The sequence below is a fragment of the Diplotaxodon limnothrissa genome, linkage group LG14 (assembly GCF_057381915.1).
Source record: "Diplotaxodon limnothrissa isolate DT_005_m linkage group LG14, D_limnothrissa_male_GT1.1, whole genome shotgun sequence".
In the NCBI taxonomy this organism is placed as follows: Eukaryota; Metazoa; Chordata; class Actinopteri; order Cichliformes; family Cichlidae; genus Diplotaxodon; species Diplotaxodon limnothrissa.
Window position 1 is genome coordinate 28,373,049 of NC_140609.1, and position 17,978 is coordinate 28,391,026.

The window sequence follows — 17,978 nt, forward strand, 5'->3', positions numbered from 1 at the left end:
TAGTTTGGATGAACAGAAGGAATTTCAAAGCTTTTAATGAGATACCTTAAGGTGAAAGTTAAAGCTGGTAGGAGCTGGGTTACCATCTGCCACACACTTCAAAGTCAAGTTGTCTCCCTCTTTAAGCTCTTTCTGAGGACTGACCTCAAGCATGATGTTCTCCGTGGAGTCTGTGCAGAAAACAGGAGCAAGAAAGTCAGAGGGGCGAGGGTGGATGGTGTAACAAGTGGAGCGTGCTCCCCAACCAGCTGAATGCAATGGGGACTGCACTCATCCACTGTGTCAGCACGCTACAGAGAACTCTAACTTTGTGCCTCACTATTGGTTATGACCAACTTCAAAATGCAGCAGAGGAGGTGGTTGAATTGCAGTCATAATCTGAGGCACTCAACCAAACAATCCTTTCAAAGCTCAATGTTTCTGCTCCATCTAAGGCAAACTCTTTCAAGAATTTCTTGAAAGAAAATGTTCCAGCACTGATAAGTTCTACTCTGGGCCGTGTTGAGCAGGCAACTTCAATATTTAATGCTGCACTCGGTATAAATCTCAGAATCCACACCTCATTTTTCAACTTTCACCATCAAAAGGTGCCGTTACCCGTGTCTGTCTCGACTGGAAGTGAGAGAATTATAGAAAAAAAAATGTTAATGCACTCGCAAAAACCACAGGCACCGTCTGATTACAGTTGTAAAACGTCTCTTGGTCTTCTCGTGGTTCACGAGTTGCTGCTGTGTTACACGTGTGATGTGCAAGAAGCTTGACTTCAATTAAAAAGGGACACTTTTATTCTCTTTCACTCCATTTTGAAATTCTTGTCATGCCATATTAAATAAGCTGTTTTCTCACCAAAAAGCAACATTTCATCAACAGCAAAGTTTCATCGACGGAAACATACTTTAATTATTGATGTTCTAGAAAAGAAAACAGCATCAGTGATTCATTTGTATCAATACTTAAAAAATGTGAATAAAACATGTTTGTAATTCTCATCGCGGTGGAGGAAACACAGACGTCAGTGAGGAGAATATTAAACGAAACAACCTGAAATAAAACCGTGTAGCCAGAGAGAGAAAAAACGCCCAGTTCTATGTCCTCTTTAAAACTTTATATACATTCACACAGCACCTTCTTCCTTCAAGCTTGCACCAAATCACAGTACTGCATAAAGGTCCACCTTTCTTTGTGTTCTGCTAGAAAAATGGCAAATAAGGGCAGCGATTTATTAAAACTTGCAAAACTGAATAGAATAGAAAAGCAGTACTTAGGCCAAAAACAGAGTTTGTACAATACTAATGAGCTTAAAAGTCACCAATTGCTACGGCCACCTTTATTCTTCAACATAGCCTGAAATCTCAAGGTAAGCTTTCTTCTAATTTCTTTAAACAGTCTTCAGGAATAGCTCATGAATGACATTCAAAGGTCGTCTTTGGATGTTGGCTGCCTTTTGTTCCGTTCTCTGTCAAGATGATCCAACACTGCTTCAATGATGTTGAAGTCCGGAGAATCTGGGGAGGCCAATCCATGATGGATAGTGTGTGTTTTTCTATCCAGGTATGGTTTTACTGCATTGGCGGTGTGTTTGAGATCCACTGTGTTTTACAGATGGCTCCTGACCTTCTCTGTACACACTGACAATGATTTGAACCAAACATTTTAAATTGCTTCATTAGATCTTTTGCCGCTGATTTCGGTTTTCTTCTTTAATTTGGCACACCTCAGCTTTTTCTCTCTGTTTCCCTTCCTTAAGAATGACTTGACCGAAGAGCCAGACATCTGTTTGGTCTCACATACTTGCCTGTTTCTTAAAGGCATGACTTTCATACACTGTTCATCTGCTATAGATGGTTTTTTATGCCTGTTACCTCTCATTTTGGCTGCCACTTGTCCACTTTCCTCAAATTTTTTTAGGACACACTGCACACCAAGCCATTGTATACCAGGTTTCCAGCTAGTAGCTCTCTGGGTATTGCTCTGTTGGCACAATAATGCTTCAAATTCAAATTCAAATTCAAATTTTATTTGTCACGTACACAGTCATACACAGTACGATATGTAGTGAAATGCTTGGACAACTGCTCGTGACCTAAAGAAAACAAAAAAGGAAAAGGCTATGAATAAGATAGGAAATAAATATGAAAAATTAAAAAGGGTAAATTTAACTAGGAAGGAATAAAATATAAATTAAGGTTAAAAATGAAATAACTGTACAACACAAATTAGAATGAAGGGTAAATTTAACTGGGAAGAATAAGATAAATATATAAATTAAAGTTGAAAATAAAATAACTGTACAACAAAATACACAATACACAATATAGAACTATATAAGAATGTATGAAGAAATCTAAATATAAATAAATATATACACAATAACAGCAGCTGTACAAGTATTAACTGGAAATGAAGAATATAGTGACCAGTGTTGTGCAAAAACAAAGTCCAGAAAGTCCAGTGTGTGTGTAAGAACCATATGTGTGGGTCAGTACTGTGTGGTGGTGTGATTGAGAGACCGTATCGCCTGCGGGAAGAAGCTCCTCCTCAGTCTCTCTGTGTTGGTCTTCAGGGAGCGGAATCGCTTTCCTGACCTCAGCAGAGAGAACAGTCTGTTGTTGGGATGGCTGAGGTCCTTCACGATCTTCCTGGCCTTGGTCCAGCACCGCCTGCTGTAGATTGAGTGCAGGTCAGGGAGCTCGGAGCGGATGGTGCGCTCAGCTGACCGCACAACCCTCTGTAGAGCTCGTCTGTCCTGCATGGTGCTGTTCCCGAACCAGGTTAAGATGTTTCCCGCCAGGATGCTCTCTATGGTGCACGAGTAAAAGTTCCTGAGCACCTTGGAGGGCAGTTGGAAGTCTCTCAAGCGTCTGAGGTGGTAGAGACGCTGACGGGCCTTTTTCACCACGGTGTTGATGTGAGAGGACCATGACAGGTCCTGTGTGATGTGAACTCCGAGGTATTTGAAGCTGTCCACTCTCTCCACTGGGCACTCGTTGATGACGGGGGTCTGGTAGTTCCTCTCCTGCTTAGTGCTGAAGTCCACTATCAGCTCCTTTGTCTTACTGACGTTTAGAAGGAGGTTGTTCCTCTGGCACCAGTTCTCCAGATTCCTAATCTCCTTCACGTAGGCCGTCTCGTTGTTATCAGAGATCAGGCCCACCACGACGGTGTCGTCAGCAAACTTGATGATGGTGGTGGAGCTGGTAGTGGCCACACAGTCATATGTGTACAAAGAGTACAGCAGGGGGCTCAGAACACACCCCTGGGGGGCTCCAGTGCTGAGAGTGGTGGAGGCTGAGACATGTCCGCCCATCCTTACTGCCTGTGGTCTGCCAGTTAGGAAGTTGGAGATCCACTGACACATAGATGAGCTGAGTCCCAGATGCTCCAGCTTGGTGGTGAGTGTGGAGGGAATTATGGTGTTAAATGCAGAGCTGTAGTCTATGAAGAGCATTTTAACATAATTCCCCCTTCTAGTGTCCAAGTGAGTGAGTGATGTGTGGAGGAGATATGTCATTTTGTGTTATCTTTGGCATTTTTTGACTGAAAATGAGTGAACAAGCAACCCACTGCTTGTAATCAAAATACAGAATAATGGGGGGCAGCACGAGTCTGCACAGTACTGCATCCCAAATCTTTTTTCGCTGCTTACCTGTCTGGTCATAGCTGGTCATTAATTCCCAACCACAGCAGAGGGGAGAATTTTCATGGCTCTCCTTTCTTTGCATAGAGTGAAGGTCCTTGTTGTAAGTTAAGCTCCAACGTTTTGACTCTATATAGTTTGTGTTATAGTATATTGTGGATAATTCACAGAGTTTTAAGCAGCATTATTATGTTGTGCCTTGGCTACAACAGCTTGCTACAAATATCTTTGCAACAGTTAGTTACAAATGAGGTGCTAAAACAATCCTCTGATACAGGCACATTGTATAGTTTTGTCCTGCTACAGGCAGTGGATTACTGAGACTTTCAAGCTGAAGTAGAATATTGTGGGTGTTTGAGTGGGTGTCGTTTTCAGGATATGGCATGTAGTTTAGACAGAGCGTAAACTTTCAGAGATTTCATGATGATCATCTTGCATTTTAAACCCTTTCTTTGAATTTACAGACAAAAAAACGAAATCAAAATAAAAGGTTTTAGACAAAGTACGCTCAACGACTCACAGGTAATAGTAAAGTTCATGGAAGAGGATTCCAGCGGTAGACCGTCAGCACGGCATTTGAACCTGGCGCCTGTGTCTTCCTTCATTGCAGAATACTCGAGTGTGGAGGTAGTGGTCGAGAGGCCGGTACTAGATTCTACCACAACAGAAACTTTGATGGAAATCCCTAGACAGAAAACAAACAAGCACTGTCTGAAAACTCTAACAAGGAAAAAAATGTGCAATGACCAAAACACTGCACACAGTCATGAGCCGCGCCGTCATGAGAGTGCAGCACAATTCATCACAGCAGAATAATTTACAGCAACTGTCCCTGTCAGAGAGAATAAAACCATCTGTGTATGCAATATTCATAAATGTCAAATATATTTTTTTAGAACTCAAAGACAACAAAAGGGATGGTGAACGCTCACCTTTCCCATCAGCCTCCAGAGGTTTATTGTTCTTGAACCATGTGATGTTTGCAGGTGGGTTGGCATCTTTTGCAACACAATTTCCAAGCTGCAAAGCAAAAAAAGGGGAAAAAAAGTGAGAAACAGGCAAGAAAAGCACTCAAAGGATGAATAAAAAAATGCATTTCATGACTATTTTTAAATGACCAAACATATGAGAAAATGAGCTTTTTGTTAATGCCACTCTGGTATTTGAGGACTAAACAGTTTTCCATGCAATAGACCATGAAATGCCTAAAGCATTTGTAAAGCCCCTCAAATCCTTTGGGTCTTTTAATTGTAGCACAAGCGAGATTTCTACTCTTTACTAATTCATGAGAATCACTTCAAAGAAGTCATTACTACAATAACAGGCACCATCTCTGTTAGGCCTCAAGATACGTTAGCTCAAGTAAGGGATTTCCCTTCATGACTCATTGCTTAAAATAATGTCGGCATTAAAATGTTTATCATTAAAAACTCCACCTTAGTAAGTCTTCCAATCTCTAGCTCCTCTGCTTCTCCAGAAATCTCCAACTTTGCCGGCAACTCTGCAGTTGAGGGGAAAAAAACAGTGTGAATGGAAAGGCTGGGTGTTGCTTGTGTCAGTCACAGCACTTGAACGAGGGCATTTCGACAATTTTTCAGCTAATTCAGACTCACTGTGAATTAGGACATTAACTGGGTATTCGAACACGTCTCCGCCGGTCACCACCATGCAAGTGAAAGTCCGCTGGTCGCTGAGCTTGGCGGCAGAGATCAGCAGGCTGGAGTTTTTGTCCATGCTCACACGGACCTTGTATTCATCAGTGGCGCTGATTGAGACATTCTGGTTTTTCTGCTTGACCAGCAGGTATCCTGGAACTCCATCCCCTTTGTCCTGGAGAGCAGAGCGCGCTTGTTATGTGTCGCTCGCATATGGCACTGGCTTCGTGTTCACAATAAAAGCATGCACTGTTCATGCGGTGTCATATGGAGGGACAGATGCATGGTCTAATGCACTCAGACTGGGCGTGGTTCGACTTCAGACACAGTAAGTGGGCCTTAGACCTACTTTGCCATTTTGAGAACAACTGATCTCCAGTGTGACTTACATATTTCCATTTAGTGATGGCGATGTCTTCTGCCTTTATGGCTCCACTGTTGCATGGGATCTTGAGCATTTCCCCATACTGGCCAATAATAGGCTCCAAAGAGGTGACTGCAAAAGAGAAACACCAAAGGCACATTTTCAATTGCTTTCTAAGAATGGCTAATCTGGTCACCTGCAACACAGAACGAATTATTAGGACAGAAAATGAAAATGCTTATTATTCTGAATGCTTTGCAGCGCCTCCTGTTTGCATACTGACATTTATCAGCACCACTTAGTGCTCGCCTAAACACACGAGGACAGCAGTTTCTATAGAGTTCTGCTAATTTTTCAGCTCCCTTGGGAAAAAAACAACAACAACAACAACAACCTTTCCTGTCCTAAATCTCATTCAAAACATTGCCATGGAGACAAAATGTTCAAGAGGGCAAGAGGGGGATGGGAGGGGGGTGCCAGGCGAAGTGTCTCAATGGGCTGCGATGAGGGGTTAGAGCCAAAGGGCTGCAGGGAAGAAGAGGCTGCCATGGCCCGACTGAAAATGAGGTGTTGCTCAGTTTTTCTGGCATTCAAATTTACATTTCAGACCTCTCGGAGTTCAGGCAGAGGTAAACGCACAAGCGTATGTGTGGAAGCATAAATCTGACAGCTAAAATCCAAAACAGCTTGAGAGCAGCTCAGTAAAGGGTATGAGAGGAAAACGGTGACCAGTCAGATTCTCTCTGCTGAAATAGAGACAAGTAATGTTTGTGTTTTGTGTGTTGTTTTTTTTTTACAAGGAAAGTGCAAAACAATGAAGATCCTCCAATATTCTGCGTGCATTCGACCCTGAAATTGTCTGATTATATTCGCGCACAAAAAACCCAGCTGCACACCAAAATGCCATTTCGGCACTGAGAAAAAAAAGTTATACTCTCACTTTCCCTCTGAACACATCGGACTTTTAAAGGTTTTCTTAGTGTGGTACAGAGATGAACTGAATTAATTTGCTCTGTGCGTGATACTCATTTGAATCCTGTTTGAATGAAGGTAAATACTTTTACTCTGGTTACCACTGTCTGTATTAAAACAGAGAAACAACTGGGACCCGGAAGGCATGCTTGCACAGTCGGCAAGTTCAGAGGTGCGCCTGGTTTCCTTCGCACACAGTAAACCCCCTGTCGTTAAGTGTCATTTTCTCATCAGGACTATTAAACGAGTCCATAAAATAGTTATGTACATGTGTGATGAAACTAGAGAGACAACAAAATCAGACAGTTTGCCTCGAGTCAACAAAGTCTGCACTTATTGCCGTCCTCCTGACACTAAGCTGAACAAGTTCGCACACCGACACCTGTCACTCATCGTTACGAGCTGTCAACTCACAAGAAACAGCACCGAGCCCATCGCTGAGCCTGTTTCTGAAGTCACTACTGCAGAAAGATGACAAACACAGACAATTTAATAAGAAGACTTTAAACAAGGCATGTCTGCCTCTTAGCTCTGTGGCTTTTTAAAGCTGTTTTCTGACTTTCCTCTAAACACTACAAGGAGGTTTTACCTCGTAGGGGGCCAAAAAAACCCAAGTTTGATCTTTCTCTTTTTTCTCAAAGTATTAAAAAAATATTTTTTGGTCAACAAGGAGATTACAATAATTTAACATGGCTGCTCAGAGACTCCTTAAACTTCCTCAAACTTTAATTATAATTAAAGTCAAGTAATTAAATAAAAAAATCACTTGAAAAGCCACATGCTATTAATTGCACAGCCCTATTTTCCCACCTTGTGTCTGGTATAGGTGTTTATATATACCACGTTCTCACTCCCAAAGCGTAACATTTTATGCTAGGGGACAAATCGCTGATATATTACTCTTCAACAACACGTCCCTATATTACGAGATTGGAAAAATGATGAAACATGAGAACCGTTTGGATCGAATCTACACATGTAGAATCTACAGCTTGTGAAATGATCATCTGCCTCTCAACTCTTATTGTGTTGCTTGTCCTTTAAAATAATGAAGATTTTATATAGAAATCGCTTTGGAAAACAGTATTTAATGTCATTAAAGTGCTGGTTAAGGTTAGGGATAAGGTTATGGTTAGGGCTGGAATACATGGCTGGAGCGTGTATTACCGCGGGAGCGCCATTCTACATGATTTCATCCATAACCCGAGGCGTCATATAAGAATGCCGAAGGTCACCTTTCGCGTTCCTCAGCCCGGCTGTGCCAGCAGGGGCAGACTCCTCTGCTTGAAAGAAAAGTGTGGTTGTATAGAAGTTAGCAGGAAAACAGCTCTTGGGTACCTTAACCTGTGACTTCAATCAACATTTTCCTGAGAGTCAAACATTGAATACAACATGATACTAAATTTGCAAATATGGTCACAAGGGCATTTCCCGGGTTTTCTTTGACATTTTGTTTCAAAAACCTAAGATGGCTGCAGTTACAATGCTGATCTTGAAGATTCACAGTGAGAATTTGCTAGCCACAGTAGATACGTCCATCTTTTATATACAGTCTATGGGCTCCTGGGAAGTTCACTTAAAGGCCCTTCACATACCACCTGACAACACTGCACAACTCCTTATTTCCAGCAGCGTGTGCTGTTCATCAAGCAAAACACTGTGGTGTAATTATTTGCTGACCACTGAAAGGTCTCTGTATGGTTAAATGTCACCTTTGCACACTTCATCTACCTCAGACTCTTGGCTTGAATTCAGAAATACCAACTTAACCTAACATGTGTGTTTTTGGGTTGCGGGCGGAAACCCACTGAGACACAGAGAGGTTGTTTGAACCAGAAACCTTGATGTGAGGCAACGGTGCTAACCGCTTCACCACCGTGCTGCTACGACCCATGTTTGCACAACCAACAGAAACACAGAATGCTAGAAAGCAAACACATTTAGTACATGTTCGGCCATAAAAAAATAAAAATAAATTGCAGACAAATTTCAGAGCATACGTACAGTCTGGTGGATAGATGTTTTTTTTCCCCTCCACTCAAACACGTACGGTATTTAAAGTGCCGTCTGCGATGTAGTTTTTGATTACACCGACGAGGGCCACATACTGAAACACCGGTCAAGTAATAAAGCTTCTTTACACTACAAGTGTTTGTGGAGCTTCAACCTCTTTAGATCACTCAGCTCAGGGCGAACTATCTTCTATGTGAGGGAGTACACTTTAGCCTACCTTTTTGGAGAGAGTCAGGCCAGATGAAAATATTGATGTCACTCACATGTGTTAAAGCCTGAAGTGGCCAATTGTCTAAAGTGGACCTCTAAAGATCGGTACTCTACATGTTACACCTTGTTTTGGTTTTTTTTGTTATCTACGTGAAAAGCCAAAGCCTGGCTAAATAATTGCCCTTTTGAAGCATAGGTGCTAAGCTGAACTAACTTTGTCTAAAGCTATTTACATGTTGTTAAGAGTCGCTGCGACCTTCTCAACAGGTGCACTAGGAGAACTACTGAAAATAATTACCTATTTTTAACAGCCCAACAGACAGACTGAACTCTCTGAAGGTGTCCTTGTTCACTATGACATCTGAATAAATTGAAACAAAGTGATGGATGGAAACATCAGAAATTACCAATGCAGAGACCGAAAACAAGATATAGACAGAACAAAAAGGCTCTAAAACAGTGTTAAAGTCTATCGGCAGTGGTGGCTGTGGCATGAAGCAGAAACAGCTTGTGTGAGCATCAAAGCAGAGTAACCCACTCAGTAAAAGAAAAAAACCTATCTGAGAACACATAGCACTACCACGGCACTTCACCCACATAGATACAATCCCTGCATTTAAATAAGGCTCGGCGACATTTAATAGTGACAGCACGGGACAAAACAAACCTCGCCACATTTCAACTGCTGACAGCTTTACCAGGAATTCTTCACCAAACACAGGGATAAGCTCCGTCACTTGTCAACAAAAGTACGTGCATTTCCTGCACTGATTCTCTCATTTCCTATAATTTATTCCGTGTAAAATCTGTTAAAAGCTTTTCGGGAATCAAGTCGTGAAATGATCTGTCATAACAAATTACTGTGTTTGGGGGGAAAATGTTACCTACTTCAGGTATTCGTACGAAATTTACTTTGTTTTTAAGCAGTGTAATATAAGAGAAATGCTGCTTTACTGCATGCATGAGCTAAGAATAAATGCACCCACTGGGTCATTTTCTGGACTGTAAATTTCTGCCTGCATTTCACAGAGTCTTGCTCACTTTCAGCGTTTTGGCAATTGGATGTACACGAGTGTGATCCACCTGAAATAATGCAGATTGCTGGTTGTGAACCCAGCATGCTGATGTAGCCATCCTACACTTGGTTGTTTTTAAAGTAAATGAATCGTGCAGGTTTCTGATCCAGGCATAAAAGATTGCCCACGCTGTGTGGCAAAAAGAAAAACATGGAGGCATTGTGAATACATTGAGAGGAATCCATTAATGAGCTCTCTGTTCAAGGGATGCATTTTTGCATGTGTCATATTTGATGACATTTGATTACATTTTAGCATTTAAGGTGCCAAAAATAGCCTCTCACTATCTTTATTGTGTCCATCTCCTGGCCATGTTGATGCCAAAATGCTCTAATGGCTGAGGACAAATCCAAGCGTTTTTCTAAACCAAGTCGGCAACCAAGCCCACATATGCTGTGTCTTAGTAATAAGACACAAACCACTCAGGAGACAATACAAAGGTACACTGCAAGCCCAGCAGTGTTGCAAAGGTTATCACGCTCTCTGTATAATAAACTCCTTGCATTTCAAATTCAAATAGACATTATGAATATTCAAATAGAGCCGCCGTCAGTGTCTCTGAGAACTTTAAAAGAGTCTGCATTAAGGGAAAAAGCATTATCTGTGCAGATTACACTGTCACACAATGAGAACTAATCGCACATGTTGAGTTACAGAAGACAAAGCTCCTGCTGCTCGCTGAGATAAGGTAATCCTTTTGCAACAAAAGTAGGTGAACTGAGCGACTTCCCGTTGACAAATACACACAAGTTTACACCGTGCATACCAATCATCTGCTTGTAATCATTGTCTATATGATGAGGAGGATATTTAACATTTACCACTTCCTTATGGTTTTATCTTGTTGGTGTATGTCTGAAGACAGTAATAACACGTTTATATAATATAATACTTACTATATCCAGCACTGTGCAGCGTCTTTAGTCATCACACATTTGTTTTAATTTCACTCCCAAGCAGAAGCAAAAATTCTCCAACTTTTCTTTGGACACGGGCTGCTTTTTCACAAATTTTCGGTCCAGTTTCAGCATAATGCCTTTAGTTTGTTTGTTTAAGCCACTTAACACTAAGCTATGAATAATCCAGGCACTAGAAGACACATAATTCCAGTTCAGCCAGTGTTGTGTAAACACATAACAGGAAACCTGGCAAAGCATCAATTTTAAATTGTATCTTTGGGACTTTGTTACCAGCAGCCAGTCACAAAAACACATTGTTTGTTCCCATTTTGTTTTTTATGTCAATCTACGATAAATGCCAAACATAACGCAGTTTGACAGACATATGTTGGCAGGGCGTCCTTAAAATAATTGAGAAAACTGGACAGGTGACCAGTATCTGTCTTTAAGAAGGAAATCCAACAGGGACCCTGCCCAGGATCTGGCCCTTCAGTTGATCAGTCTACTGCTCACTGAAGCCTCATCAGAAGTGATGTCAGTGGAAGCGTAGCTGTCAAGAAGCCATTCTTAAGGAAGTGAAACAGGGCAAAAAGGCTGAGGTGTGCCAAATCACACAAGAACTGGACTGAAAGTCAGTGGCAACAGGTCTGATGGAGTCCAACGCTGAAATTTTTGGGAGGTGAGTGTTTACAGCCATCTGTAAAACACAGTGGAGGCTCTATCGCAATTTGAAGCTGCATTTTTCAGCATGGCAATGATTCCAGACATACCGCCAATTAGAGCTGGGCGATATGAGATTTTTTCATATCACGATATGTTTTTTTCATTTCAGGCGATAACGATATCTATCACGATATAAGCCAAATAACTATATTTGTAAGATTTAAATGTGCCGTTGCTCACAAGTAAAATGTAAAATAATCAGCAGCTTGTTTTTATTTAAATATTGATTTCCCATAATAAGTTCAACAGGGTAGATGTACTTAAGGAACATGAGACTTTTTCAGATAAATAAAGGCAAATATTGCAAACTACACAAAAGGCAGCCGCTAAAGCGTTTAAGTTTCAAAATAGAACAAATGAAACAGACTAAATTGTCAATTCCACTTAGAAACAAAATATTAATTCTAAAAATAAATCTTAGTTTGTTTTACAGAAGAACAGACAAAACTGACTAACTTTTGTCAGTATCAAATAAACTGAGTGAGAACTAAAAGGAAATTCTCGGTCTCTCCTTGTTGTATAGCTTAGTTTTTCAAACAGTTTTAACAGTTACTTTAGTCTGACAAAAGCCGAATGACGAATTAGCGCTTCCAGTCAGAGACTGAGGCTACGTCCACACGTACACGGGTATTTTTGAAAACGGAGATTTTCCGTTTTCGTTTAAAAAAATAATCCCGTTCACACGTAAAGGCAGAAATGAAGGAAAACGCTGCTATGAACATGCCAAAGCAGCAGGTGGCGCTAGATTCCTAACCGTGCAGAAATGTTGGCCAATCAGAAGTCTAGAAGCCTCGGTGGGAAAAAGTAAACAAAGCTGGGGCATAGAAGCAGAACCGAGTCGTATGTGTGGACGGACAGTAACTGTGTGTATATGTAAGCATTTAAACACTGCAGAGAGTAGAATTAACAGTATTGTAGAAATTCATTTCACCGAAACAATAACGTGGCGCAGTGTGACGCATGCACCAGTTTATTGTATTTCCAGACTTGCTTTCGGCACAATTTACAGTGCACGCTACTCTGTTTTTTGTCAGACTTGAAATAGCCGAAATACCTTCACACTACGGAACTTCTATGGCTCTTCCGTTCGACAATCTCTCCGGCATTGGAACCATCATCTGTTTTCTCTTAAGGTCACGCTCGGTTGATTTTTCTAGTCGGCACACTCACTTCCTCCATTACCCGCTGGCTGCTTCCCAAACAAACACACGTGCGGCTTGGCACTTGTGCTGTACATAACAAGTCACGCGACGTGACGCTGCGGCTGTGATTGGTTCGGCTCTGCACTACTTAATTTGGATCGGCTGACCTTTTTTTTTTTTTTTTTTTTTAAGAGGACAAGAGCGGCGAGGTCTATCGCGATAGCTTAATCTCTCTATCGAGTAAAAGTTATATCGCGATACATATCGTTATCGTTCTATCGCCCAGCTCTACCGCCAATGTAGCAAAAGCATACCTGATAGATCAGTCATTGACTGGCCTCCCAGAACCTAGACTGCAACATTACTGAAGCAGTGAGGTATCATCTTAAAGAACTTGGAAGAAAGCTGCCTAAGAGAGTTCAGACAATGCTGAAAAATAAAGGCCATACAAAGTATTGACCTTTTAGCTCATTCGAATTGTACAGGCTCAGTTTTTGCCTCCATAGATGCACTGCATGAACATGTGTGTCTATTTCCCAGTTTCCTAGCAAAATACAAAGAAATGAGGGTGACTCAAGACTTTTGCACACTTTTGCACAAAGAAGAGAGTTTAGCAGGAGACTAAAACATTAAATGAGGACATATTTCATGTCATAAGTTATATGGGACACAAGAACCAATGTACATTTCTTTAGCAGAAATTAATTCACAAAGAAAATCCCCATAACAGAAATAAACAAACACTAATTTGGGGTTTTGATGGGATAGTGCTGTGTAGAAAGTACTACTCCAAAAAACTGCATTTTCTGTGTCAAGCTCATAAAAAAAGTCGGTTTTGAAGGCTGCTTAAAAGATTCAGTATTTCTGGGATTTCAGACTAAAGCTATGAGTTAAAGTAAGACAATATTCTAGTGCACGTCATTTGGTAGTTTTACAAAAAGCATTACAGACTTTTTAGTCTCATCAACCACCCCGAAAAACGCATTTGCTCGTCTGAATTTGAATTTCACTGTACTTTTTTCTCTTTCTTACACTGGACATGAAAAATTAGCTGCTACTCTGGCAATGGTAACTCAAGTAAGAGACAGGCGAGTGACAGAGACAGGAGGCAGCACCGCAGGAGATACTTTTATGTTCCTGATTAAGGCGCCTCTATTCCCGAGAAGAGACAGGTGACGACAGCTCAGATATAAACTCACCAGGGAAATCAGCAACCTCTCCGCATTAGTCTCTATATCCCTGTTTTGCTACCTTATGCCCTCCTATTTGTGTGTGTGTGTGTGTGTGTGTGTGTGTGTGTGTGTGTGTGTGTGTCCCTTTGAGCTGCAACAACCAAAAGAAAACCGAGGCCCAAACTTATTAAGTGCTGAAAATGAGGATTGTGCACTGAATGGGGATCCCATGGCGCATGTCCACAAAGACTTGATGGCAAATAGCCTTGCTTCAGAAGCGGTTCAGTGTGAAGGGGCAGACAGAACCACTTCAACTGGATCAATAATACTCGAGGAAAGACTAGATTCTTATAGTGAACGCCGTTTGCCTAAGGAGCAAGAAATCAAAGAAAACCTAACCTCCCGTGACATTCTGCCTCTCGTCCTTGTCTCTTCTTTAATAATTTAACAAGTGCTGAATTTTGATTAGCCATATTAAGAACCTCAAATGAGAGAGATCACCGGTTTAATAAGCTCAAACTCTCATTACTCGCTATCGTGAAAAATTGCCGCAACGCTTCTGTCACACGGAAAGGTGTCAGAAGGACCACCGGGGTCCCCAAAGAATCCTTGTAGATATTTGGTAATAAATGAGCTTTGCAGGCTGTTGTTTTGCCAACTCTTTCACCGAGTACACACGCTCAGCTCGTGCGTTACTGACTATGACTCTATTTAAATTCTGCTACAGTATCAGTTCACGCCGAGGAAGCGTTCCAGACCAGCTAGCTGTAGAGAGATTTCTTAAAAAGAAAAAAAAAAATACACAGCCACATCCTCACTATCTGCGTCTGTCTCTCTTGAGGGAAGGGGTGTAATCATGTCACTGATGGATAACTGACAGCACAGCTTGCACAACATCCCTCTCGCACAGTTCCTCTTTTTGTTGCAGGCTGAACCACCTTTCCAAACGTCAACAATGCGTGCTCTATAATTTAGCTTTTTCGTTTTTTTTCTTCTTAGCTGTAATTGCCTGTCACTGTCTTTATAGCATAAAACTGAGAGCATCAGCTTCTATTTCCTTTCTTCTTTCTTTTTTTTTACCACACTGGCGTGAGCCCGTTGAGGGGGAAAAAAAGCTTCACCTCCAAAGCTCTAGCCGCTTTAAGGCATCCATTCCTTTCCATTAGACTGACAGCATCTGACGTGTCATAAAGTCAAATGCTGATTTTAATTCTTGGACATGTAAATATTAGTCAGACATATTGTACTAACCTGAGATAATATAATTAACTTAATTACATTCTTCACTGATGGATTTTTGCTTTACCTTGTCAAATAAAGGAGCTTTCTCTCAGAGCCTGCCTGTTTGCAACAAGTGCAGCACGTCTTCTCTAGTGTGGCTCTCACAGATCTAAAAGACGGACGTACCTGTCGTCAGATCCACATTCTTTCCTTTGAAATCCAGTTATATAGTTTAGAGATGGACCGATCCGATATTACGTATCGGTATCGGTCCGATACTGACCTAAATTACTGGATCGGATATCGGAGAAAAATAAAAAATGTAATCCGATCCATTAAATATCACGAAAGCACCTCACAAAACTTGCAACACGCCATAACTCACCTCAGAACGTTAGCACGTCGGAGCAGTATGCATCACGTGATAGAGCGGCTGTGGCATGCGGGACCTGTCGGTGGTCTGGATAGCATGTGGAGCTTCGCTAGCAACCCGGCATTTCATCTCCGACAAAGTTATCCCCGAGAGAAGTAAAGCAAGTGTGTAAGTCCATCTCTGAATGTTTGTAAAGCATTCCTGCATTAAGCTTAACCGACTGCCTCTCGCTCTCCGGCTGCTACTTCAATCATGAAACTGCTTAATGATCAGCTGATCGGCTTTTCTGTCGCGAGTCCGTCTGTCTTGTTTGTTTTTGGCCCACTTTGCACCAGAAAGAGGAAACCAGCGGCTGAACAACAGCAGCACGTTTAAGCTTGATAAGCTGTTGTTAGAATGTATTTAATATTACTTTCTACTCGAGGATCTTTTTCTACGTAGCTGACGCTGGTAACTGTGCAGGGGCGGATCTAGCAAAGTTTAGCCAGGGGGGCCGATAGGGCATGAACAGGGAAAAGGGGGCACAAAGACATACTTTTCTTTCTTATTCTCATTTAAAATGTCGAGCTTTTAATAAATAATTATTTGACACCCAAAGTTTTAATTTGATGTAAAATGAATAGAAGTCAATTACTGTATATAGTGACTATTAAGTCTAATATATACACCCTAGTAAGCTATAGTACTTTTTCCTTTGGGAAGGTACCATCTGTGCAGTCTGCAATTTTGTTGAAGAAAGATGTTGAATCTATTTAATATTTCTTGAAAAATAATTGATTTCTGTGCATTTTTTTCACACTTCATCAAATTAAGGTTGATTACGTCGATTAAGCATCATGAGGTGGAGCGTGAGGGGTGGTTCCCTATTTTTTATTTTTGTTGTTGCTGGGAGTTGGAACCCTATTAGTTAGGTTTCTTAATATTTACGCTAAGTACTCTTTAAAATACCAGAATAGTGAGGATGGTGTAGGTTTAAGTTTATTAGATTGATCAGTATTGCTGAACTATGAAATATTTTTTTGTATACAGGTATAACAGAATAGCTTTAGTGTAGTTGTTGTTTTAAACTTGAGCACTCAAAAAAATAAGTCATTGGATGAACTCAATTGGACTGATGGCAGGTTTTCCACGTAATACATCTATTTTGGTCCAACCTAATCTACATACATCATGACAATTCAATTAAACTGAGTCAGTAGAACACAATTTCGTAAATACTGCTAAAATGAAAAAAAGTACATTAAAATGATGTGAAAGGTTTTGGTTGGTCCAACTCAATACAATGTCATTCACTTGAGCTAGATTTTCATTGCATTGAAATCATTATTTTGAGTTCAACTAAATCATAATTTTCATTACCAGAAAACTAATTTAATTATTAAAATAATGACAAAATGAATTTGTTTTTACAACTCAGGTTTATTCACTTGAATTAAAAGCAGAAACAGAATATTTTGTAAATAAACATACATGTCACATGGTCAAATCAACCTTAACAAAAATCAAAGTGCTCACAAAAAAGTGCTGACGTACATTTGTAATGAATGTCAAATCTGAATAGCACACACCTCTGTACTACTAGGCAATACTGAAAACAAACTGGAATCTGTAAAATCAGATTTCACTTCAGAATCATTGTATATATTTATAGTGACACTTGCAAATTCACAATGATAACCTACTAAACATTTCAATTCACACCATAGTATGGCAGTCACTGAAGATTTGAAACAACCCAACAATACATAAATACACACACATATACATAAATACACACACACACACACACACACACACACACACACACATATATATATATATATATATATATATATATATATACTTGTCAACATTTTTCTATTACCTTTGCAAATCCCAAAAGCAATCAAAAAGAAAATGGTGGTTACAACCATGAAACTTTTTCTGAGCTAAATCCCCAGTCTTTTCATCCATCTATAGTAGTACAGATTAAAGGTCACATCACTCACAACATAACAGCAGACAAAAATAGACAACTTCCATTTGGCCAAAAAAAAGAAAGAAAAAAAGGTCACAGTTTGAACAAAAGATATAAAAAGGCCAAAATCAACTTTTGTGCTGGGTCTTGTTTGCCTAAGCAAACATCTTCATTTTCATTTGCTGCATCTTTGTACTGAGCCTTTGTCCATCCAGATTCATCAAAATCTTCTGACAGAACTCAAAAGTGTACTTGTGGTCATTTGGATAGCTCAGATCAAGTGCATAAATCAGTCCAAAGAGGACGATGAATGCCATGGTGACACTACCGAGGTTGTTCATAACTGTAGTACCTTCAATGACAACTCAAACATCCTCTGGCTCCTGAATCCCTTCTCTTCTGATGGTGTAAATACAGTGACAGTTGCTGCAGTGGACCTCAACCGTTCATCCTCAGTGGAGGAGGTCTGAAAAACAGGTTGTTTCAGGTTTAAGGGCTCTGTCACTTGGAAGGGGACATATTATGCAAAACTCAGCTTTTGTATCCTTTTGTGCTGAAACATAG

General features: G+C 40.6%; 1 protein-coding gene across 1 annotated transcript in view; it reads right to left on the reverse strand.

Moving 5' to 3' along the window:
* LOC146619068 (CD166 antigen homolog) overlaps nucleotides 1-17,731 on the reverse strand; it is a 28,753-nt gene extending 11,022 nt beyond the window's left edge. The window contains exons 1-8 of the mRNA XM_085370190.1: nucleotides 17,667-17,731; nucleotides 13,272-13,312; nucleotides 5,682-5,788; nucleotides 5,251-5,467; nucleotides 5,074-5,138; nucleotides 4,570-4,657; nucleotides 4,158-4,322; nucleotides 46-170 (exon numbers count right to left, since the gene is read on the reverse strand). Of these exons, the coding sequence (XP_085226316.1) occupies nucleotides 46-170; nucleotides 4,158-4,322; nucleotides 4,570-4,657; nucleotides 5,074-5,138; nucleotides 5,251-5,467; nucleotides 5,682-5,788; nucleotides 13,272-13,312; nucleotides 17,667-17,731 (873 nt within the window). The remainder of the gene's footprint in view (nucleotides 1-45; nucleotides 171-4,157; nucleotides 4,323-4,569; nucleotides 4,658-5,073; nucleotides 5,139-5,250; nucleotides 5,468-5,681; nucleotides 5,789-13,271; nucleotides 13,313-17,666) is intronic.
* Between the last annotated feature and the right edge of the window lie 247 nt (nucleotides 17,732-17,978).